Raw genomic sequence first — 26,054 nt, forward strand, 5'->3', positions numbered from 1 at the left:
CTTCTATTCTTCTTGAACTTCAGAGGCTCACAACATGAGTTGGAAGAACAGAACATAGGCTTTGGGTCTTCAAAACTTTAAGTCTTAAGAATCTTCAGAACCATGTCTTCCGAGTCTTCAGTACTTGGTCTTCAGAACCCTTTGTCTTCAGAAACATGAGTCTTCATAACTTCAACTCTTCACAGTCTTCAGAACCACGTCTTCAAAGACTTCAGCAGTTGGTCTTCAAAATTGGTTTCTTCAGACTTTGTATCAAAGTTTCACCATCATAGTCTCCTGAGGTTGGTTCTACTGTCCATCAGAACATGTGTAGCGCGGAAACATAACTTGGTAACTTATGATGTTTTGGCCACGCCTTTTCAGCATAATCAGAACCTGTTTGTTAAATACTCAAAATAACAAACGTTAGTATACCAAAATCGTCCATACAAGAACACTCATTGTTATCATCAAAACTCAGAGACATATTGCAGAAACAAATCTTGTTCTAACAAGAAGAAATGGAGATATCTCTCATTTTATGGTGTGTTTGAAACTAAATGGAAGACCTCTATTTATAGTCCAAGAAATAGGTCATTTTAGGAAATAATCCAAGGCAAAAACAAATGACCTATTCGAATAGGAACATGAAATAACTGATTATTACTGTCCAAATGGGATGGTTTGTATCGAGATTCATTACATTAATTAACAAAGTGTCATAATCAATTATATACTTAATTTTACATACTCTAATCGATTAGGAATTTATTCTTGATAAGGAAGTTCAAAAACTTGTTTTAATCGATCGTACAGTTCCCAATTCAACTAGCTAGGTTCCAAAAACTTATTTGGTTAGTTTATTTGAAAAAAAATGTTTCAAATATAGTTTTTAGTGTCTTTGTGATTTAGCCAAAATGCTTCAAAAAAATGAACTAGAGTTTTTACACTACTCCGATCACTTAGAAGGATATGATCAAACAATCTTTCACACTTCCTCTATTTCACACTCTGAAGCTTCAAGTCCTTTTTTAGGATATACGAATATTATAAGCACTTAACTTGAATCTGCTTTAGGATTAAATTTTAGATATATTTAGATCAGTCACCATCATTAGAGAGAGATGTAGAGATATCACTGGTGATCATAAACCCAAATTGTTTAGCTTAATTAGGGGGAATATTGTTTGAAGATTCTCTGATTATTGCATGCATTTTGCTAAAATATACTGAGGAAGATCATGTTGGAAGAGATGCTAGCTGACTTAGTATTCATACTTCAACATGTTGAACAAGATGTCATGACATCCTGGCATGACATCCTGTCTGCAGAAGCTGATCTGGCAAGTGGATCAGGCGGTTTTATTTGCTACAAGAATATTTAATTCAACTCAGAATATTCGAAGAAATCAATCAACTGGTATTTTTGCCAAGATGGTTTCAATCAGAAGACTTACACGCTGTCTATTATTGGAGACATTATAGGAAAGATTGGATTGAAGATCTAATTTCTTGGAGAACAAGTAGCAGAATTTTTGGCAGCCTCACTGTTGCGATTTGAAGTCCAGTCCAGAAAAAGACATATTTATAAATAGAAGGGTTGTAACCTAGTTTAGATGTGGAACTAATATTGTTTGATTTATGGTTTAGGAATCCTTATTTTTCTACGTGTTTCATATGTGTACATTCACAAACCTTTAAGTGTTGAATGTTGTTTTGATCTTTGAAGCTTTTAAGCAAGGAGAGTATTTGCATCCTCGTAAGCTTTTAACCATCGAGGAGTAGTTTGTTCTGGAAGAGTATCTTCTGGTTATTTTTCTTTGGTTTTTATTTTTTTCACAGGGATTGTGATTGGAAGGGATTTGAGGAGGGCCTCATACCTAGGCGAGTCTTAGGTAGAAGTCATAGGAAGGGTAGTGATTAAGGTAGAAGGGTAAACTTGGACTGTTTAACTTTGAATTGATACTATCGGATATTGATTTCATCCTGGCTTGGTATTCCCCAGAGTATGAAGGATTGTTCCGAACTAGGTAAACATATCGCTGTGTTGTTTACTTTCTGCACGTTTATTTTTACTATTATTATTCTTGTTCATAACTAAGATATCGTGTCGTGACATCTCATTCGACATCACATATCTGATAATAGAATTTCATTGTTATTATAATTGATTGACTAATTTTTGTTGGAAACGTGTTTAAAAAATGTTGTGATGTGTTGTGTGACATAATTGCACACCTAGTGCTCAGAATTTGTTAAATGACCATTTCAACATTTAGTTAGCAAATCTGTTCCAGTTGAGTTCGTTTAGAAGATTCAGTAGATAACTTTTGGAAGAAGTTTGTTTATCCATATCAGTTTTGAAAAGATTTTATTAAATCGTAACTATGGATGAAGAAGAAATAATTTGATATAATTTAATTAAAATATTTGGATTTTTTATCAAAGAAGATTTGTTTAGGTGTGCTTTGTAGAAATGATTTAATTGGATATTGATTTGAAGGAAGATATAGTTCAATTTTATTTTGTCATAGACTTTTCTTAAATTTTTACAAAAAGATATTGATTGAAGATGTAATTAATTAATTATTCCTTAGTGATATTTATTTGGATTTGTTTTAATTACAAGATTTTGATTTGTATTCAATGAGAAGGTTTTCAATATCTATTGAAGATGATTTAAAGTACGTTTTAGTTTGGGGAGAGTTTTTGTTCTGAATCCTTTACTTGAGTCTAGAATTATTATTTATATCAAGTAAAGTAAATATTATATTTGTTTAATGAAGATTCAGAATTGATGGTATGAAGATTCACGTAAAGCAAGGTGTTAAGTACAATGTCCTAGATATCATGTCTCTGACTGTTTGCAAGGAGCGCAAGATAAATTGTAATATATCTCTTTCTTTTAATATTTGTTTCCTTTTCTGTTATATTAGAGATATATTGTATAAAGTTAATTAGATTTAAGATTTATTAATTAGTATACAAATTATTTATATATAAATAGACATATTATAAATCAGTTTTACATATTCAATATATTCTCTTTATTTTTCTCTTTCCACTAAAAATATTTCACGTAATAACATCTTCTAATAATAAAGTCCTAACCAAAAGGAAAAACATAAACTGTCTTAATAAAATATAAACCTTCTTTATCTTAGTCCCACCACCCACCACAAGGTGTCCACCACACACAAAACGTTTGTTCAACTTATACTGCCATTAATACTCTTTCAAATGTGAAATGTAAATTCGAGACAATAATAACATCCAGTTCTAATACAAAATTCTAATGTACCACGATTTCAAAGTGAATAACACAAAGGGATATATTACAAATTAAAATTAAAATACAAACCATAATTACTACACATTTTCCAAACCAAAAAAAAAATTACAACCTTGACATACATCTTCATAACTTCAAATTTTCAGCAACCATATCAAGCATAATCCATAAATTATACACTCAACTCTCATAGATTTTACAAACAATATGGATTGTTTACAAACCATAGATAATGTAATAATTTAGACAATTTGTAAATAAATTAATTTATTAATATTATATGTAAATAATGTAATGAGTTTTTTTTAACTTGTTTTAGGTATTTTTTATTTTCAGTTTTGGGTTGGTTTTTGGCTTATTTTCAATTCGTTTTGAGTTCAGTTATGATTCGGTTCTAAAACTATTTGTGCATAATAGTTGGTTCACTAACCAAACATAAAGGTTTGATTATTTTAAATTCAGTTCTTTGATTCAATCGATCAATTTTTTAAATTTTTTTAACACTATCCAAATGGATAGAAAGAGAATTTCCCCTTGAAAAAGACATAAGTCACCCAGGGAACACTACGCCAAAATTGATATTTTGTATCGCTTAATTTAATAGCACTTTTAACGAAAGTGCTATTAAAAAGGAGACAAAAAGATTTATAATAGCACTTTATGATCGGACGCTATTATAGAATGCTGACAATATATTTTCGATAGCACTTTGTGGAAAAATGCTATTATTAAACTTAATTAAGATAGCGCTTTCTTTAAAACGCTATTACTAAACTTTATTAAGATAGAGCATTCTTTAAAACGCTTTTAATATTCTTCACTAATATAGGGCCCTTTGTAAAACGCTACTAATATTCTTCAACCTTTTTTTTTGTAAAAAAAATAGTTTTCAATAAATAGCGCTTTCCTATGAAACGCTACTAATACTTCAACTTTATTTTTGTAAAAAAAATAGTTTTATTTAAATAGCGCTTTTCTATGAAACGCTACAAATAAAATAAAAAAATTAAAAAGGGCACTTTTTTCGTTTTGACGCATAACATTGGGGGAAATTTTCATGTTGCCTCCAAAAACCTTATCTCCAAACTCTTCGATCCGCTAAACTTTTCATATTGCTCCAAAAACCTTATCTTCAAACCATTCTCTCACGTCAATTTCAATTTTCTACTGAGCCGTCGAACCCTATTCACGCCGTCAAACCCTATTCACGCAGTCAAACACTTTTTCCACTCGTCAAACCCAATCGCACACACCACCAGAAGAAGGATCAAGCTACCAGAGACCGTACCGGAGTTGAAGTCTTCGTCGGAATCTTCGAAGGTAGGTTACGAATTCTTCTTTATTTTGAGCTTTTTTCACTTGCAGTTGTAACACCCCGAATTTAATTAATTAGTTAATTAAATTATGGAAGGAATTATTTATTGGATTTAGCTGAAATTGGATTGTTATGCTGATCGAAGATATTAAGTTTAAGTCGGATTTATTTAGTCGGTTTAATTGGAGGATAATAGTAAGAATAATATGATTTATTTATTGGACTAATTGATTTAAGTGAATTGGGTTGGATTAGTGTGTGGTAAATAGCAATGAGGAAGTGTGAATGATTGGCCCAATAAGAGTTATAGGAGTTATTTGGATTATTTGGAAAATAAAGAAAAAAGAAAAGAAATAGGTTTTTGTTGTACTGTACGAAGAAAATAAGGGTTTGGAGGAGAGGTGAAGAAGAGAGCAATGGCGGAAGAGAAAAGCCAGGGGAAGTCCAATTTTCGCAGCAAGTTTCTGTGGTGAGACACCTTAGCAAAACAAACGTTTCTCCCGATCCAACCGTTGGATCGTCGCGGTTCTTGGACACAGCGTTCCAGACTCGTAGAGGTAACTTCTGACCGGAGCGATTTTCGTTTTGATGATTTTAAGTCCGTCTGACAAAACGATTTCTGAACAGGTTTTTGGTGCGTCTCTGCACGTTGTTAGAAAAGATTTTCGGAGAAAAGTTGGAAGCGGCGGCATAAGCTATGGCAACCGGGAGAGTAGAGGAATCTCTAATCCAAAGGTAAGGGTGGGGTTCTTACTCTATAACCGGGGTTATGACGAACACGTATGTGGGATGGGGTTTATGAATTTGCCTCAGTGTCGGTGTTTGATTATGTGGTTGATTCTGAGTCCTTGGTTGTTATTCATAATTGGTTGCTCCGTGTTTATTTGGGGATGATTTGTAGGTTGCTGTTGTATTGTGTTTTAGTGGCGGAAAATTGTTATGTTGCTGTTATAAATGTTGTGTTCTTGAATTAAGTTGTAGAAATTCAATCAAATGAATTGGTAGTAATGCTTATTATTAGAAATAGTTGGCATGTGGTATAAGTTGCAGAAAGTGGAAAATAACACGAAGGAGCAATGGCAGAAGTATAAAGTAGCAGGCTGAATCGGTAGCCTAATTATAATGCGATAAAAGTAACTGTAGCAATAATGATGGCTTATGTAGCGGTAATTCAAGTAACGGAGTTGTTGATAATTAACAAATAATAATAATTAAGTTGTTGGTGCCTTAGTGGTAGATGTTGATAGCGAGTATTAAGTTGATAGCTGCAGAGTTGTTACAACCTTGGTAGGAATAATTTGGTAGTAGTATAAGGACCGATGATGTAAGTTGGTGGACAATTAAGTATAAGTTGTTGAGTAGAATGTAGTATATGTTGCTATTAAGTAGTATAAATAAGACTTATAATAATAGTCGGTATGAGTAAGCGTTGTGTCGAGTTGTTGTTGTTATGTTGTTTCTAGTATGTTATTATTGAACATGATATAGTTGAATATGTTGTTAGTAAGTTGTTGGGAATATGTTGTCGTTGTTGAACAAGTTGTTATTACTATGTTGAAATGTTGTTGTTATACGTCGCTGTTGAATTGTCGTTGATTACGTTGATGATGTTGTAGGCCTATGGCCAATGTTGAATAAGTTGAAAATTGATTATGTTGTTCAGCGTTGTTATTGTCCCGACTTGTGGGCATGTTTAAGTTGTAGGTCGTATGACCAATGTTGGATTAGGTTGATGCATCTGTTGCATGTTCAAGTTGTTGTTTACGTTGTTGTTGTCGTTGTTGTTGTTGTTTCGTTGTTGTTGTTATGACGTTGTGGTTGTTGTCGCATGCATACATTTGCATTGTTTACGTTGGCCTAGATGGCACCTGATTACGTTGGCCTTGATGGCACCCTGTTTACGTTGTTGAAATGCCTCGATAACCTGGCATATGTTTACGTTGGGAGTTTTACTCCAAATGGTACCACATGCATTTGCATAGTTGAGTCACATTCGATTTGTATGTTTGAGCTGTTGTTGATGTTTAAGTTGTTACCGTTGTTGTTGTTGTTGATGTTTAAGTTGTTACCGTTGTTGTTGTTGTCGATGTTTAATTTGTTATCGTGTTTTTGTTGTTGTTGCTATTTGATAAATTGTCGTTTGATATAAGTTGATGTGGTTATAAGTTGCTTTTGTGATTAAGTTATTGTTGGTTATAAGTTATGATTGCCATTAAGTTGTTATTGCTGTTAAGTTGTCATTACTGTTAAGTTGTTGTTGTGATCAAGTCGTTGTTACTAAGTTGTTGTTATTAAGTTGTTGTTACTAAGTTGTTGTTATTAAGTTGTTGTTATTCAGTTGTTGTTGTTACTAAGTTGTTGTTATTAAGTTGTTGTTACTAAGTTGTTGTTGCTAGTAAGTTGTATTGATTTAAGTCGCTTACTCGTTGTTGTATAATTGCTATGTAAAGTGGTAGAATTTGTATAATCCTAATCTAATATACTGTTTATCATACACCTGTTTATATTGTATGATATCTCACCCCTTCTGTAATGATGTTACCTATTATGGGTAATTGAGCAGGTACTCAAGAATAGCTGTGGAAGCGAAGTAACTTTATGAAGTCTTTAGTTGCTGTTATTCGATTGGTGTCTTGCTCTGATACGTAGCACTCGGGATGGGATTATGATTGTTTATGTCGGTCATGTTGTTGTTATTATAAGACGATGAATAGTTGTTATTATTTGTTGTTGAAATTGTTTCTAATTGTTGTTATTACAATAATTCTTGAATAATTATAAATTGAAGTTTTGATTTTAGTTGGATAAAGTTGTATATGATTTATAAGTTGTGAACGCCGAATGCTATGTATCATAATAAAAGCAAATATAGGTTGGTTGTTTGTTGGAATAAGTTGAGAATGTAATGCCTCATGTTTAATGTTTGAAATTTCCGCATTCTGATTTAAATATAACGTTGGGTAGATTTGGGGTGTTACATTAGTGGTATCAGAGCAGGTCGGTCTGTCCGGCCAGTGTGTATAATGTTATTTATCCCTTGGTACGCGACAAGTGTGTACAACACTGTCGGTACTTGTTTGTTTTCTAGTCGTTTGTTTGTAGGAGTGGGCTTGAAGCGAAGTGGGGGAGAAGCTAGCGCTTCTCTTGGATGTTTCGGTGTAATAGGAATTGCATAAGTGCGAGTATTGGCGAGATGGCATGATTTTTCCAATTTTGAAGGAAGCACGGATTTAAGATTTTAATGTCGCGGTAGAGTTGATGTATCCTTGAGATGGAATAACTGTGACTTGTCGTTGGACGAGAGGTTGGATTAATTAGAAGATACTCTTGGGAGTTAACCGTTCGAAGTCAAACCAAGCGAAGTTAGGAATTGTTTGGATGAGTCGATGCGGATTTTTATGCCGGTGAGGATGGTTGGGAATTTTTGGAAGCAGGGGAGAAAGGTAGAACCCATGTTTATCACTTCCAATCTGTATTTTCGTATTTATGGAACAACATTCACTAATCAGGTGATAACTTTTCGCTCGTAACTCCGATGGAGACGATTCTGGACTTTTCGGAAAGCTTGCGAAATTCCCTACAGTTTTCATATAAACTTTGTCTGCTACATGTTTTCGACGAGGGAGAAAGATGCGTTTGAAGTTTTGGGTCTGATGCTGAATATAGTACAGACTGGTATACGGGATTCCTTGACCAGCCATGTTATACAAGTGATAACTTTTTACTCGTAACTCAGATTTAAGCGATTCTTGAATTTCTGGAATCTACATGAAATTCCCTTCAGTTTAGTATATCATTTTGTATCAGGAAGGTCTGTATCGAGAGAGATATTTGTGTTGGCAGTTGAGCGCTTTTTGTTAGAATTTTAAAAGGCTGCGATGTTTCAGCGGTGCTGGTGAATTGCGAAGTTGTCAGTGGAATTTTATTGCTCGTGACGTCGACGTTTGGATGCTGATGTAAAGATGAGTTGTTACAGGTTTTGTTGTTGGATCATATAAGTGGATTGCAGAGTCAACTATAAGAAAATTTTGGAAGTTTTATCGCTAACCGAATGATGAGATGACGATGTTGAGATCGTGATTAGAATACGATAAAATGCGAGATTGTGGATATCAATGAAGTTATAAGACTAAGGATTTATTGACATTGCTTAAGTTCTCTACTTGAATAAATTTTCGTGGAGCAAAGTGATTTGGATTATACTTGGTATAGTGACGTTTCTGTATTAGAAGATATTTAAGAATTGTGTTGTGCTGCGTGCGTCGAGGAAACTATGGAGTGAATTCTTGGACGTTATGCTCAGGTGACTTGAGCCAAGTGATAAAGTGCGCTATTATAGTTTAGTAATGATTGGTTATACTTCATCATGATTGTCGGCTAACTATTGACAAATTGAGGAACTGATCACCCTTAATCTCTTGTTAATAGTAGACGGAATTGTATTGGATGTTATGTACTTATCTTACTATCTTAATGGTGTGTAAAGTGATGGATGTGAATGAAACTTGGTTGAAGCTTGTGAATCATATAAGTTGGCAGGAACTTTAATGAGGACAGTGAACTAAGGTTGGATGATTAGAGTTGCGCAGCTGAAGCGTGAGGTGTCAGGATGATTGTGTCGGATAGATTTTCGAGGACGAAAATATTCTAAGTGGGGGAGAGTTGTAACACCCCGAATTTAATTAATTAGTTAATTAAATTATGGAAGGAATTATTTATTGGATTTAGCTGAAATTGGATTGTTATGCTGATCGAAGATATTAAGTTTAAGTCGGATTTATTTAGTCGGTTTAATTGGAGGATAATAGTAAGAATAATATGATTTATTTATTGGACTAATTGATTTAAGTGAATTGGGTTGGATTAGTGTGTGGTAAATAGCAATGAGGAAGTGTGAATGATTGGCCCAATAAGAGTTATAGGAGTTATTTGGATTATTTGGAAAATAAAGAAAAAAGAAAAGAAATAGGTTTTTGTTGTACTGTACGAAGAAAATAAGGGTTTGGAGGAGAGGTGAAGAAGAGAGCAACGGCGGAAGAGAAAAGCCAGGGGAAGTCCAATTTTCGCAGCAAGTTTCTGTGGTGAGACACCTTAGCAAAACAAACGTTTCTCCCGATCCAACCGTTGGATCGTCGCGGTTCTTGGACACAGCGTTCCAGACTCGTAGAGGTAACTTCTGACCAGAGCGATTTTCGTTTTGATGATTTTAAGTCCGTCTGACAAAACGATTTCTGAACAGGTTTTTGGTGCGTCTCTGCACGTTGTTAGAAAAGATTTTCGGAGAAAAGTTGGAAGCGGCGGCATAAGCTATGGCAACCGGGAGAGTAGAGGAATCTCTAATCCAAAGGTAAGGGTGGGGTTCTTACTCTATAACCGGGGTTATGACGAACACGTATGTGGGATGGGGTTTATGAATTTGCCTCAGTGTCGGTGTTTGATTATGTGGTTGATTCTGAGTCCTTGGTTGTTATTCATAATTGGTTGCTCCGTGTTGATTTGGGGATGATTTGTAGGTTGCTGTTGTATTGTGTTTTAGTGGCGGAAAATTGTTATGTTGCTGTTATAAATGTTGTGTTCTTGAATTAAGTTGTAGAAATTCAATCAAATGAATTGGTAGTAATGCTTATTATTAGAAATAGTTGGCATGTGGTATAAGTTGCAGAAAGTGGAAAATAACACGAAGGAGCAATGGCAGAAGTATAAAGTAGCAGGCTGAATCGGTAGCCTAATTATAATGCGATAAAAGTAACTGTAGCAATAATGATGGCTTATGTAGCGGTAATTCAAGTAACGGAGTTGTTGATAATTAACAAATAATAATAATTAAGTTGTTGGTGCCTTAGTGGTAGATGTTGATAGCGAATATTAAGTTGATAGCTGCAGAGTTGTTACAACCTTGGTAGGAATAATTTGGTAGTAGTATAAGGACCGATGATGTAAGTTGGTGGACAATTAAGTATAAGTTGTTGAGTAGAATGTAGTATATGTTGCTATTAAGTAGTATAAATAAGACTTATAATAATAGTCGGTATGAGTAAGCGTTGTGTCGAGTTGTTGTTGTTATGTTGTTTCTAGTATGTTATTATTGAACATGATATAGTTGAATATGTTGTTAGTAAGTTGTTGGGAATATGTTGTCGTTGTTGAACAAGTTGTTATTACTATGTTGAAATGTTGTTGTTATACGTCGCTGTTGAATTGTCGTTGATTACGTTGATGATGTTGTAGGCCTATGGCCAATGTTGAATAAGTTGAAAATTGATTATGTTGTTCAGCGTTGTTATTGTCCCGACTTGTGGGCATGTTTAAGTTGTAGGTCGTATGACCAATGTTGGATTAAGTTGATGCATCTGTTGCATGTTCAAGTTGTTGTTTACGTTGTTGTTGTCGTTGTTGTTGTTGTTTCGTTGTTGTTGTTATGACGTTGTGGTTGTTGTCGCATGCATACATTTGCATTGTTTACGTTGGCCTAGATGGCACCTGATTACGTTGGCCTTGATGGCACCCTGTTTACGTTGTTGAAATGCCTCGATAACCTGGCATATGTTTACGTTGGGAGTTTTACTCCAAATGGTACCACATGCATTTGCATAGTTGAGTCACATTCGATTTGTATGTTTGAGCTTTTTTATTGTAACACCCCGATATCCGCTGCACGCATCAACCGTGTCGGCCAACCGAGCATGTTACCGGCTTAATCAATAATCCCCCCTAGGTCAGGAATTGCTATGAATATGTACTTAACCCCTAGGTACATGGTTCGATTCCTGCGGGAGGCAAAAACAATATTTCCTGGGCAGCCGATAAGCGGACCTAGGGGGGATTATTGATTAAGCCGGTAACATGCTCGGTTGGCCGACGCGGTTGATGCGTGCAGCGGATATCGGGGTGTTACAATAAAAAGGCGCCTTTTAATGTAACACCCTGGATTTCCGCTTACCCCGCAGGGCTTTTGGCCTACCAAGCATGTCACCAGCTTAATCAATAATCCCCCCTAGGTCCGCTTATCGGCTGCCCAGGAAATATTGTTTTTGCCTCCCGCAGGAATCGAACCATGTACCTAGGGGTAGCAGGATTTTTTTAATGTAACACCCCGATATCCGCTGCACGCATCAACCGTGTCGGCCAACCGAGCATGTTACCCGGCTTAATCAATAATCCCCCCTAGGTCCGCTTATCGGCTGCCCAGGAAATATTGTTTTTGCCTCCCGCAGGAATCGAACCACGTATCTAGGGGTTAAGTACGTATTCATAGCAATTCCTGCTACCACTTGAGCTAGTAGCTCAATTGGTAGCAGGAATTGCTATGAATACGTACTTAACCCCTAGATACGTGGTTCGATTCCTGCGGGAGGCAAAAACAATATTTCCTGGGCAGCCGATAAGCGGACCTAGGGGGGATTATTGATTAAGCCGGTAACATGCTCGGTTGGCCGACACGGTTGATGCGTGCAGCGGATATCGGGGTGTTACATTAAAAGGCGCCTTTTTATTGTAACACCCTGGATTTCCGCTTACCCCGCAGGGCTTTCGGCCTACTAAGCATGTCACCAGCTTAATCAATAATCCCCCCTAGGTCCGCTTATCGGCTGCCCAGGAAATATTGTTTTTGCCTCCCGCAGGAATCGAACCACGTATCTAGGGGTTAAGTACGTATTCATAGCAATTCCTGCTACCAATTGAGCTACTAGCTCAAGTGGTAGCAGGAATTGCTATGAATACGTACTTAACCCCTAGATACGTGGTTCGATTCCTGCGGGAGGCAAAAACAATATTTCCTGGGCAGCCGATAAGCGGACCTAGGGGGGATTATTGATTAAGCTGGTGACATGCTTGGTAGGCCGAAAGCCCTGCGGGGTAAGCGGAAATCCAGGGTGTTACAGTTTCCCTGTTAGATATCTTCTCATATTCAGCGTGAGAGATAGCATTCAGCAAAACAGTCCTACACTTGTGATGATTTTTGAATTCTTTCTTTTGATCATCACTCATTTCTTGTCTAGTCAGCTTTACTCCTCTAGCTTTCACTAGATGTTTGTAACCATCCATCAGAAGATCCCAAAAGTCACCATCTAATCTAAGAAATTAACTTTCGAGTTTATCTTTCCAATATTCAAAGTTTTCACAATCGAATATTGGTGGTCTAGTGTAGCCATTGTTACCATTTCCATTGTGTTGCTCAGCAGAGCCATATGTAGATGTAGGTGGTGGAGTCTCAACCATCTTGACTTAGTGTTTTTCTCTTCCTGAATCTTTTCTAACACGGTTAAGTGCTTGCACCTTAGAACCGGCGCTCTGATGCCAATTGAAGGATAGAAAAACACTTAGAAAGGGGGGGTTTGAATAAGTGTGACTTTAAAAACTCTTAAGATAAAAAACAATTGCACAATGATTTTTATCCTGGTTTGTTGTTAACGAAACTACTCCAGTCCACCCCCTTAGAGTGATTTACCTCACCTGAGGATTTAATCCACTAATCAACCTTGATTACAATGGTTTTCCACTTAGATACCCTCTAAGTCTTCTAGAGTATTCTGATCACACCTTGATCACTCTAGGAACCTTTTACAAATTAATGTAAACAAATTCTTACAGGAGTATTACAATGCTTCTTAATAAGCTATAATCACAACTGTGATATTTCTCTTAAGTTCTAAGCTTAAATCTCACTAAGATATTACAATGAAGTGAGTTTGAATATGAAGTTTGAGAGCTTTTGAATTTGACAACGTTTTTGAATTTTTGCGCAAGAGTTTGTATTCAGCTTCTCATCAGAACTTCTATTTATAAGCGTTTTGAGAAGATGACCGTTGGGAGCATTTAATGCGTTGCGTGATCCGTACAGCATTGCATTTAATGTTTCACACTTTTTTCAACTACCTCGAGCCTTGCTTTTCCTGCTTTAACTGACTTTGCCTTTAATAGCTTCTAATGTTCCTTTTGTCAGTCAGCGTAGCCTGCCATCTTGTACTTGCTTCTGATTTGATGTTTGTAGATACAACGTTTGAATTAATCAGAGTCAAACAGCTTGGTGCAGAGCATCTTCTTGTCTTCTGACTTTGAAGTGCTTCTAGCGTGATATCATAAGAACTTCAGTGCTTCTGCTTCTGATCTCAAGTTCTTCTGATGCTTCAATAGACCATGTTCTGATTCTGCTTGACCATCTTCTGATGTCTTGCGAGAGCATGTTCTGATGTTGCATACTTGAACCTTCTGAGTCAGTGCTTCTTGCGCTGAATTGTGCATACTCTTTATATATTTCCTGAAATGGAAAATGCATAGGATTAGAGTACCACATTGTCTTATACAAAATTCATATATATTGTTATCATCAAAACAAAGAATATTGATCAGAACAATTCTTGTTTTTAACTAAGAATATGCGAAGTATTAAATTTGTTAAGGTGTTTTTTAGTGAATAACGCAGATCGTTGTTTTTGCAGAATCGCAAAAAAATATAATTATTTTTATGTTGCATATAATCCCTTTTTATGTTTTTTATATGTTAAAATGAATTAAAAGTGGCACTTTAATTAAAATAAATGTATTCTGATTTTTGTAATTATGCCTATATGTAAAGATTACAATAAAAGAAAATTAGAATAGGTTTATAAATAAATCTCTTTGGTTAGTTACACCAACTTATTAACTAAATTAATAATCCAAATATCTATCAAAATTCAATATATATTTAATTTTAATTATCTAAATTTTTATTAAGTAATTTTTATTAGACAATATTGAACAAAAGAAATATATTATAGAAAAGTATTATCAATTGTTATATTATTTATCAAGGTTTAAGTATATTATTATTAATTATCTAAATTAATTATTAAATTAAATAATGTCAATGATTATAAACTAATAATTATATTATTATTTAAATTATTTTTATAACTTTATTAAAGCAATCAGTTAAAATATTTCATTAAAAAGGCCCGGCCCAATGATTCTAAGGTCTGTTTGGACCAGGTGTGGGAATGTGTACGGCGTTATGGTGGTACCGCAAGGGCATGATCGTTGATCCATATCCAATGGCCCATCGGATTTGGACCTGGGGCATAGATCCGGAATAGATTAATCCAACGCTCTGCCTGCGTTTGGGATGAATGAGCATGGTAAGGGGGCGTATGGAATCACGGATCCAACGTCATCCATGTGGCCATCAGGAGGCCACATGGCTCCTATCTAATGGCGCAAGGGAAATTATCTTTTTTTTTTTACAAACAGAAATTCAATTCATATCATTAATCAAAAGGTGTTCAATACAAGTAGGAATCATATAAAAGGAACTACGCCTAATCCAAGAATCGACCGCCTTTGCTATAGCATGAGCAACCATATTCGCTTGACGTTTTACAAAATTTACCTCAAAGTTGGGAAAATTAAGCAACAAGTTATGAATAGAAGAAATAATAAAACTAAAATCCGAGCAACCTTTCTGATTAGACAGAATAGCCTGAAACGTTCTTTGGGAATTGCGTTCAAGTATGACATTCTTCATTTGTAACTCTATGGCACTATGGATAGCCTCTTTAAGAGCCAAAGCTTCAGCTTCAAGAATTGGGTAGTGGCAAAAATCCCAAGTTGCACCTGCAAAAATAAACCTCCTTGTGTGATCTCTCATACACCAGCCCCTAATGGTAGTACCCCGAGTTGTATAAAAACCCGCATCAACATTGCGTTTTATTCTATCTTCCACCGACGGGAACCACGACTGAACCGGAGGACTATTTTCCGATTAAGCATTACTACTTTGCACCGAAAACCACTCACTCCAACTACAAAAAGCATTCAATCCAAGCTTAGAAAACACTTCACTCATTATTCCAAATCAAATTATTACGGTTTTCCACAAAATTTCAATCATAACCGCAACTCTAACCGCGGTCAACTTGTCCTTCTTACTACAAATGTCAAGAAGAAGAGAGGTAATATCATGGAAAGAAATTATACGGGGGTCAATGATATGGGAGAAACCTGTTTCCTGCCAACACCGATTTGTAACCGAACAGCCGAAGAAGACATGCCATGAATCCTCCAAAGAATGCTCACAAAAAGGACAAATATCGGGGCAAGAAACATGATGATGACGCAACCTCACCCTCGTCGGAAAACAATCCTGGAAAATTCTCCACAGTAAATGTTTCGTCCTTGGAGGGACTTTAATATTCCAAAGGCTACACCAATCCCCAATAACACATACAATCGCTGGTCTAGAAAACTCCGTCCTCCACACCCTATAACCAGATCTTACACTATATTCCCCATTTTGCTCCTCTATCCAACTCCACCTATCTTCCTGCACCACTTCAACTAAAGGAACTTGAAGAATAACCTTCGCCTCTTCAGCATTAAACAAATCCCGAATTAACCCAACATTCCAGAATTTACCATGAGGAGATAAGAGATCATGAACAGACATATCATACACACCTTGTCTTTGCGGGCCATTCAACATTCCCTCTTTATTTCCCATAAGCCAAGGTGATCCCATCAATGGAATATTCCTACCATCCCCAATACTCCACATACATCCAAGAGACAAGAGAGTCCTATCTTGCCAAATAGTACGCCAAACAAAACTAGGATTGTTACCCAATTTTGCTTCAAAGAACGTCAATTTAGGAAAATACCTTGCTTTAAAGATTCTGGTAACCAACGACTGAGGCTTAGACAAGAGAAGCCAACCCCTCTTAGCCACCATTGCCAAATTAAAATCCTTAAGATCCTGGAAACCAAGACCTCCTTCATTCTTAGAACCTGTAAGTTTATCCCATGCCATCCATCTGATACAATTTTGATTGGTGCCACCTCCCCACCAAAATGAATTAAGCATTTTCTCGATATTAGAGACAATTCCATCAGGAAGAATAAACAAGATCATAATATAAGAAGGTATAGAATGAAGCACCGACTTTATCATCACCTCTTTTCCTGCTCGAGAAAGAGGCCTACCCCCTCCAAGAATTAATCTTCTTCCAAATTCTATCCTTCACGTAACCAAAGGTGGCTTTCTAGCTACGGCCAATAGAAGACGGGAGACCCAGATAGGTACCAGTTCCCATAACATGACGCACTCCCATGATTCTAGCCAAATCTTCCTGTGTCGGACGACTAATATTCCTGCTAAAAAACACCTCATATTTTGATAAGTTAATGTCTTGGCCAGGCGCATCCGCGTAATCTAAGGATCTCCATAACATTATGAACTTCCGATAGATTAGCCCTGCAAAAAAGAAAACAATCGTCAGCAAAAAGTAGATGGGACACACTAGGTGCCCCTCTACAAATCTGAATCCTGTGGAGATCCCCACGAGCAACAGCTCCATTGATGAGAGTCGAAAGTCCTTCTGTGACAAGAATGAAGAGATAGGGGGATAGTGTGTCCCCCTGTCTCAACCCTCTTCCTGGCTGAATTGGACCAACAGTATCCGTATTCACAAGAACAGAATAATGCACCGATGAAACACACATCATCATCCATTTAATCCAATTTTCTGCAAACCCCAATCGCTCCAACGTCCCCCTCAAAAATCCCCAATCCACCCTATCATACGCCTTACGGATATCAATCTTAAGGGCCAATTGAGCATTATTACCTGATGTCCTCCTCTTAAGAGTATGAATAATATCAAATGCTATCATGGCATTATCAATAATCGATCGACCTTCCACAAACGCCGATTGTTCCTCACCAATACACTTAGCCAGACACTTCTTCAATCTATTAGCTAGAAGTTTAGAGAGAATTTTATAAACCATATTACATAACAAGATAGGCCTCAAATCCCTCAAACTGTTTGGATTGCCACATTTTGGAATAAGGCAAATGTTGGTGTCGTTAAGAGTAGTCAGGAAATAACCTCTCACAAAAAAAAAACATTTCATTTCTCATTTTTTCTCTCTCTTGTCTCTCTTCAATCTCTTCGCTCTCTCCCTTATCCTTCAAACATTTTCCCAGAAAAATGAATGAACATCACCATCTCCGTCGTGAAACGCCCCTGAGACCACCACCCTCTTTAGCTTTCCGATGAATCTTCATCAGAACTCCCAAACCCCAACCCAGATTCCTTCATCTTACACCCAGATGAAGATGAATCTTCATCTTCCACCTCGGCCAAACCCTAAAACCTTCTAAACTTAAGAACCCTAACCCTAATATTAAAGAACCCTAACCCTTATTATGAACCCTAACTCAGAAATGAAATTAGAAATCAACGTTTAAACACAATAATCGAGCACGCAAGCGAAAGAATATAAACTAAGTGTCAAATTGCATACCTCTTCGTTTGTGATTCTCTCTCTGACTTCCGTGATCTCTTTCTAATCTCCCTTCTTCTCTCTGTTTCAGGTACCGATGGTGGCATACAAGCTTCGACTACTCTCCTGATTTTCATTTCCTCCCCTTTTTCAATTAGTCTAGGTTTTTATTTATAGTCTTTTAGGTTTTGATGAATTAGGAAATAGATTTAATTGTATTTGCGATTTTCTTTAGGAGTTTTTTGATTCAAATTAATTGAAGATTTGATTGTGTTATAAATTTCTTATTAAAGCTTGTAATCTCCTATTTTATATGAATTATTCATTTCCTTTTTGAATGTTTCGATTTTGATTCAATGAACCTTTGGCTTGAAAACGGAATTAGGGTTGGAGGTTGGTGATGGTGGTGTGACGGCGGCTAGAGGTGGGAGATGATGAACAGTGTTTTTGTAACCCTAGTTGACCAAGTCAACTAAACCTCACAATTTAATAATATATTTTCTTAATAAAATAATAAAACTATTATTCTCCTAATAACAAAATTAATAATAATATGAACAATTAATGGAGTTAAATAACTAATAATAGAAAAATAGTAATATTATAGTGATGGTATACATAATTATCATTGAAACTAACAATACTTAATAGTCTAAAAAAAATAAAAGAAAAATGATAAAGCATCCCTTTTACGAAAATATGTACAACATTGACTCAGAATAATTTTTAAACCTTAATACTTATATTTTTAATCCATTATAATTTTAGAAAACTTATTTAGTTTTTAATGGGCCTAAAATTTGATTGAATCCAACTTAAATTCCTAAGAGAAAATACACCACACTTTTTAGAATTGAATGGTCTTAGGGATGGGCTTAACCATTTAAGTTTTATGCCCATTAGTTTATTAGTCACCCCATATTTATAAACATACTCATTGCAAAAATAAAGAATTGTAAGAAAAAAAAGATGAGGAAAAAATGACATATTCCAACTAGAATGATTGGATAGGGAAAATTTTGGGGTATGACAACTTCATAGCAGCAAAACATCCTCAAATTAAAACATTCGAATACATAGCACGCAAATGGATGAACCAGCATAAATACTCAAATCATGGTCTTCGAACTTCAATTTATTAATGCAGCGGAAATAAAATCATAACTCTTCTAACTTATTTAACTTCATCCAAATCAATAAACTACTTAAACAAAATGAGAGTTTACATGTTTTCTCAAAATTCCTCAAGATAACAATAATCAAATAAAACAATCAAATGTTCATCCCCCCGGCGTTACCTATCAGAGCATGACATCAACAATATAAAAACGGCGAAACAAAAGAAAAGAGTGAGATATCTAACAATATAAATAAACTTATGATAAAAAAATATATTAGAGTTAGAAATCATAAAAGTTACCACATCTTGGTATAAACATTACAATTCATTTCACATCATTATTTCAACCAAAACAGTTCAATTCATAATACAAGTCACACCAATTCATAATCATGCAAACTAAAATGCGACTAACAAATGCAAATGCATGTGGTACCCAGGGCTTCAGCCCGCATCGCCAATTGTCAGTTATTAGAGGCATCAAATAGGCATAAGCCTTAATCACTGTTTAGCCAATCCAGGCCATCACAAAAGAATACAATTGTATGCGAATCGATGAATGCAACAATCACATACATAGTCACAACATAGTAGCATCACAACGTTAAGCTATATCGCGCAGAAAAAAGCGGCCTAATGGAATATCCCCCGAAACGGTCCCTCCAAAAATTATAGTGACTCACATTATATTTTCTGTCACTAAAGTTGCTTATGGTTATTTCTCTCTGCTACTTAGCACCTACACTGATATGCACGGATCACTCTGCTATTGACATTTCACAAAATCACAAAGATTTCACAATATTGTGATTCGTCTTCTTCCAAACGTACCTCTGATGAAGAAAATACTTCTCGGTCGATCTCTGAAACCCACACTGTGCAGCCTTCCTTGGATGACGTTCTTCATGTTGTCCCCTTGTCAATTGTTGCATGTTCCGAGACGGAGTCCAAGAAGGTCAGATCATCCCATGCAAAGCCATTGCAAGCTGTTTCTGATATACTTAAAGGTAACACTCCTAAACCCGCTGTTGAACCCTCTTTAACTAAAAGGTCAGAGGAAAACATTTGTGTTACCGATAGAAATGTTAGAAAGATTGCAGTTGAGGTTTTAGGTATAGATGTGTCTGGGACTTCCAACTCTCTCTCCCAAATGCCTGCTAGGGTAAGCACAGGTACTATCTCCCATGGTGTTGGTGCATCATCTACATCGGAGAAAGATGATGATGAAGGTAGACTTGCCAAGTTTGCTACCTCTGTCCTAGAGGATGTGAGAACTAGGACTGAACAAGATAGACAACATTTGTAGAGAAGGATTCATGTGTCAATCTTGATGCTCCTAAGTCAAGAAAAACTATGAACCCTTCTGCTGAAGATGTTGTGAATCTGGATGATCTGTCTGACAATGATCTTATCACTACTGTAATGCCTGGAATTGCTAAGAGACTTTGGTCTAGAAAAGGAAAATTTGTGGTAGTCAACACTCCTACCAAGAGTACCAAGAAAAAGACTATGTAAAGACCTTTAAAGGCTTGGAGCAAAGGAGTCCCTCCCTCTAACAAGAGAAAGATTAGGGATGATGATGATTCATAGTATGATATTAAAGATGATGTCTAGGACATCTCCCCTATGAAGAGATATGAGATAAAGAAACTCTCTGTCAGAGTGCCTGATGCCCCTCTTGACAACATTTCGTTTCACTCTGTAGACAGTGTTGAGCAATGGAAATATGTTTACCAAAGGAGGATTTCCCTTGAAAGAGAATTGGGAAAATATGCTTTTGAGTGTCATGAGATTATGGAGATGATTTCTTATGCTGGTTTAATGAAGACTGTAACTAGATTTGCTAAATGCTATGAGGATATTGTGAAGGGGTTCATTGTTAATATTCCTGTGGATTGCGCTGACCCTAGAAGAAGAGAGTTTAGGAAAGTTTATGCTAGAGGTAGATGTGTTGAATTCTCACCTGCTATCATCAATTGATATCTGGAAAAAAGTGAAGATGAACAAGGTGAATTGGAGTGACGGATAACTAGGTTTGCAAAGTTATAACTACAAATCAGGTGAATACATGGCCTGTGAAGGAAAAGCTCCCAGCTAGTAAATTGAGTGTCAAATATGCCATCCTACATAGAATTGGAGCTGCAAATTGGGTCCCTACCAATAACTCTTCAGTTATCTCGGTTAGTTTAGGAAAATTTATTTATGCAGTTGGAAGCAAGAAGGCTTTTGATTACGGTGCCTACATTTTTTATCAAACTGTGAAGCATGCTGACACATGTGCAGTAAAGATGCATATTTCCTTTCCTACTCTCATTTGTTGTACTATCCTCAATCAACATCCTGGGATTCTTCTTAGTACTGATATAATAACCAAAAGGGAGTCTGTTTTGTCCCATCATTTTAAACTGTTTACACGTAAGCATGTCCTTAACATTGCCATGACATCTACATATGTTGATAACAAGACCTCAACCAAGGCTGAAATGATTTTTGAACTAGTGGAGGTTTGCAAAGAACTTGATGAAGCTATCAATGTTATCTCAACAAGGAAGCTTAAGTTTGAAAAGATGATCAATGATCTGAAAAAGGTTGACAGTGTTGGTGAGGAAGTGGGTTCTGAAGCAAGAAATTCTGATGATGAGGAAGGAAGTTCTGAAGCTGCTGGGACTGCTGGTCTTGAAGGCAGTTAGAACCTGTGTTGTTGTTTGTGGTTCCCTTTCATTTTTTGTTGTTATTTTGGCACCTGTGCATGCTTACTTCATGGATATTTTGTGATGTACTCTCTAAACTACCTTGACTATTTTGCTTGCTTTATATATTTGGCATATTATGGCTAAAAAGGGGGAGAGTTTAGTAGTTTGTTTAAGTTTAGTAGTTTGTTTAATTTCTGCTACTTATGGTGAGCTTGAGGGGGAGCAGATAATGGTGAGTTTGAGGGGAAGCAGATAATGGCCCAGAAGATGTTCTGACATCTCTGCTACTCTGATGTGATGTGTATTTTGGCGAGCTTATGTGCTCTATGATATTGTGTGCTATTATGATGCTGCACTATGATTAAATAATGTTTTAGCCAAAATTTGCCAAAGGGGGAGTTTGTTGATTAAATAATGTTTTAGTCAAAATTTGTCAAATCGAAAACGGTACGCACAAAGTAAATACTTACCACTTAACTACGAGGTAAACATTATCAAAAATTAAATGTTAAATACAGAGAATATACCAAACATTCTAAAACAACACTAGTTCACACATGAATCACATCTAGCACACAATCATCGGTATATGAGACACGCACAAAAATGGGGTATTTTCACTCATCCAACAATCTTGCAAATAATAGATTAAATTATGCATTCATCCAAAAATCATATTGAAAATACAAAAGAAAGAATCACAATGGCTTTTCAAAATTGTAGCATGGTCGGGTGAACAAAAAGGGATAATTCCTAAGGCTAATCGAAAAAAAATTTGCCTAAACCTAAGTGAGTGATCAATTCGCCAAAGATTCAAACACCAAATTCCAATCAAAATTCTTCTAAATCCCAAATTTCACACCAAAGCACACACTTATTCTCACAATTATTCGAACTCTTTTTTGTTTTTGTTTTTCAAAGCATTTTTCTTTTTTTTTCTTTTTCTTTTCTTTCTCTTTCTCGTTTTTTTTTCTCTTTGTTTTCTCTTTCAACCTCATAGCAAACCACAAGGGCACAATAATTTTTCTCCCAATAATTTTTGATAATGTTTAATTTTTGCTACTTATGGTGAGCTTGAGGGGGAGCAGATAATGGTGAGTTTGAGGGGAAGCAGATAATGGCCCAGAAGATGTTCTGACATCTCTGCTACTCTGATGTGATGTGTATTTTGGTGAGCTTATGTGCTCTATGATATTGTGTGCTATTATGATGCCGCACTATGATTAAATAATGTTTTAGCCAAAATTTGCCAAAGGGGGAGTTTGTTGATTAAATAATGTTTTAGTCAAAATTTGTCAAATCGAAAACGGTACGCACAAAGTAAATACTTACCACTTAACTACGAGGTAAACATTATCAAAAATTAAATGTTAAATACAGAGAATATACCAAACATTCTAAAACAACACTAGTTCACACATGAATCACATCTAGCACACAATCATCGGTATATGAGACACGCACAAAAATGGGGTATTTTCACTCATCCAACAATCTTGCAAATAATAGATTAAATTATGCATTCATCCAAAAATCATATTGAAAATACAAAAGAAAGAATCACAATGGCTTTTCAAAATTGTAGCATGGTCGGGTGAACAAAAAGGGATAATTCCTAAGGCTAATCGAAAAAAAATTTGCCTAAACCTAAGTGAGTGATCAATTCGCCAAAGATTCAAACACCAAATTCCAATCAAAATTCTTCTAAATCCCAAATTTCACACCAAAGCACACACTTATTCTCACAATTATTCGAACTCTTTTTTGTTTTTGTTTTTCAAAGCATTTTTCTTTTTTTTTCTTTTTCTTTTCTTTCTCTTTCTCGTTTTTTTTTCTCTTTGTTTTCTCTTTCAACCTCATAGCAAACCACAAGGGCACAATAATTTTTCTCCCAATAATTTTTGATAATGTTTAATTTTTGCTACTTATGGTGAGCTTGAGGGGGAGCAGATAATGGTGAGTTTGAGGGGAAGCAGATAATGGCCCAGAAGATGTTCTGACATCTCTGCTACTCTGATGTGATGTGTATTTTGGTGAGCTTATGTGCTCTATGATATTGTGTGCTATTATGATGCCGCACTATGATTAAATAATGTTTTAGCCAAAATTTGCCAAAGGGGGAGTTTGTTGATTAAATAATGTTTTAGTCAAAATTTGTCAAATCGAAAACGGTACGCACAAAGTAAATACTTACCACTTAACTACGAGGTAAACATTATCAAAAATTAAATGTTAAATACAGAGAATATACCAAACATTCTAAAACAACACTAGTTCACACATGAATCACATCTAGCACACAATCATCGGTATATGAGACACGCACAAAAATGGGGTATTTTCACTCATCCAACAATCTTGCAAATAATAGATTAAATTATGCATTCATCCAAAAATCATATTGAAAATACAAAAGAAAGAATCACAATGGCTTTTCAAAATTGTAGCATGGTCGGGTGAACAAAAAGGGATAATTCCTAAGGCTAATCGAAAAAAAATTTGCCTAAACCTAAGTGAGTGATCAATTCGCCAAAGATTCAAACACCAAATTCCAATCAAAATTCTTCTAAATCCCAAATTTCACACCAAAGCACACACTTATTCTCACAATTATTCGAACTCTTTTTTGTTTTTGTTTTTCAAAGCATTTTTCCTTTTTTTTCTCTTTGTTTTCTCTTTCAACCTCATAGCAAACCACAAGGGCACAATAATTTTTCTCCCCAACTTGAATTCAACCGTATCATTATGTGAATACTCCCTACTTTCTAAGGCAAGGTAAAAATTCATACAACAACACAAAGTTAAGGGTTCAAGAAAAAATCAACAATCAAAATCCATACAAAAAGTGAACTAAATCCATACAAAAAGTGAACTAAATACTTATAGATAAGTATCAAAATCAAAGAATATGGACAATGACAAAAGGCTCAAAAGGGTTATGAATGATCACACACTCACAAGGTGAAATGACTATTTGGCTAGGTAGTTGTGCCCAAAATGAAACAAAAATGCCTTGATCCTTTCCATGCTTTCATTTAGTCAACACAAACAAAAGATTAAGCATAATAAGATCCCAGTTAGAACAAGATTTGTGGTCACCAGCATATGTCAACAAAGTAAAGTTATCTGACAAAAAGGGTAGGAACTAAAGTGATTCACAAACGAACAAGTATACGAAAGAATGAATGACATAGAAATTGTAAAAAGCCTAAGTATCATGAATATGCTAAATTTAAGAAAGCGATAAACACATACCTTGAACGTGTACAAAAATTTAACAAAATCATTACCATACACTCTCAAGTTGAAATGATTAAACTTGGAAAATCATCTCCAATTTCATCAGTTACTCAAAACGAGCTTATTGACAAACACACAAAGTATTAATATAAACAACTTAAAAGACCAGATGAAATTGTCTAAACAAATTTAAAAGTGAAGATTTGAAGTTTAAGAATTGGTCCGATCTAAATTTGTTTAGAAAATTGCATCACACTAGCTACACTAAACAAAAAAAAAGAATAGACATTCTTGTTTAACGTCATAAGCTCAACGCCTGTTATTTAAGAACGTTTCTCTGAGTTATTTCCGCCCGGTTAATCCTAATCACACACAAGCAAACATGAAAAGAAATAAACAATGATATAACAAATTTACGACTATAAAAAACATGTGCAAGTATAGTAAACATGTACACAAATATAGACTAGTAAGAATATATAATATGTGTGATTTATACAAAACTTAAAATGATAGAAACTATTGCGATGCAAGTCGATAAAACACCAATCCCCGACAACGGCGCCATTTTGCTGAAGCGGTAAAGAGGCAAGAAACAAAATTTTTGGAAATATTTATCTGGGAAATTTATCGTCTCAATAGGGATTAGTGCATTGAACAGTGGTTCAACAATTTCCTAAGTTATGAGTTTGGATTGAATAGTTAAAGCATAATAACACAAAAGTAAAAATTAGCACAAAAAGAATTCATTTTTCAGAGAGAAGAGGCTTATGAAGCATGCATATAATCTACTTCTCACAAACTTAAACTTATCGACTAGTTATACTAAACCTACAATACTCGTCAATGTCATCACGCATCGATCACACCCTAAGTCATTTCTAATCCAAAGTAAAGCGACTACTATATCATCTCGGCGACGATCTCTCAGCCAACCTCAACAACACAACAAATATCCATATCATTTGTACCGACGATCTCTCAACCGACAAAACTAACACGAAAGCATTAAAATTCGACACCCATAAAGTGTGTTAGCTCTAAATCTATCTCTAGAATCCAGAAATAACAGATAATCATCCTAGATATGGACTCGAGCAGTATATGTCTATAACAACTCAAATCTCGAGCACTGATCAAAAATCTAAGACA

General features: G+C 35.5%; 1 protein-coding gene across 1 annotated transcript; it reads left to right on the forward strand.

Moving 5' to 3' along the window:
- Positions 1 to 20,322: 20,322 nt before the first annotated feature.
- On the forward strand, positions 20,323 to 21,659 carry LOC131613626 (uncharacterized). Its single transcript, XM_058885279.1, has 3 exons — positions 20,323 to 20,439; positions 20,584 to 20,919; positions 21,030 to 21,659. Exons 1-3 carry the CDS (start codon positions 20,323 to 20,325, stop codon positions 21,657 to 21,659), a joined length of 1,083 nt encoding a protein of 360 aa, XP_058741262.1.
- Positions 21,660 to 26,054: the final 4,395 nt, after the last annotated feature.

This window comes from Vicia villosa, linkage group LG6 (assembly GCF_029867415.1).
Source record: "Vicia villosa cultivar HV-30 ecotype Madison, WI linkage group LG6, Vvil1.0, whole genome shotgun sequence".
Taxonomy (NCBI): domain Eukaryota; kingdom Viridiplantae; phylum Streptophyta; class Magnoliopsida; order Fabales; family Fabaceae; genus Vicia; species Vicia villosa.

What these genes read in the sequence shown, in the direction of transcription:
- LOC131613626 (XM_058885279.1), top strand. Translation starts at nt 20,323, where the DNA reads ATGAACCCTTCTGCTGAAGATGTTGTGAATCTGGATGATCTGTCTGAC. An exon ending in CTAGAAAAGGAAAATTTGTG is followed by an intron (nt 20,440 to 20,583) that starts GTAGTCAACACT and finishes GATGATGTCTAG; the next exon opens with GACATCTCCCCTATGAAGAG. An exon ending in TTTATGCTAGAGGTAGATGT is followed by an intron (nt 20,920 to 21,029) that starts GTTGAATTCTCA and finishes ACTACAAATCAG; the next exon opens with GTGAATACATGGCCTGTGAA.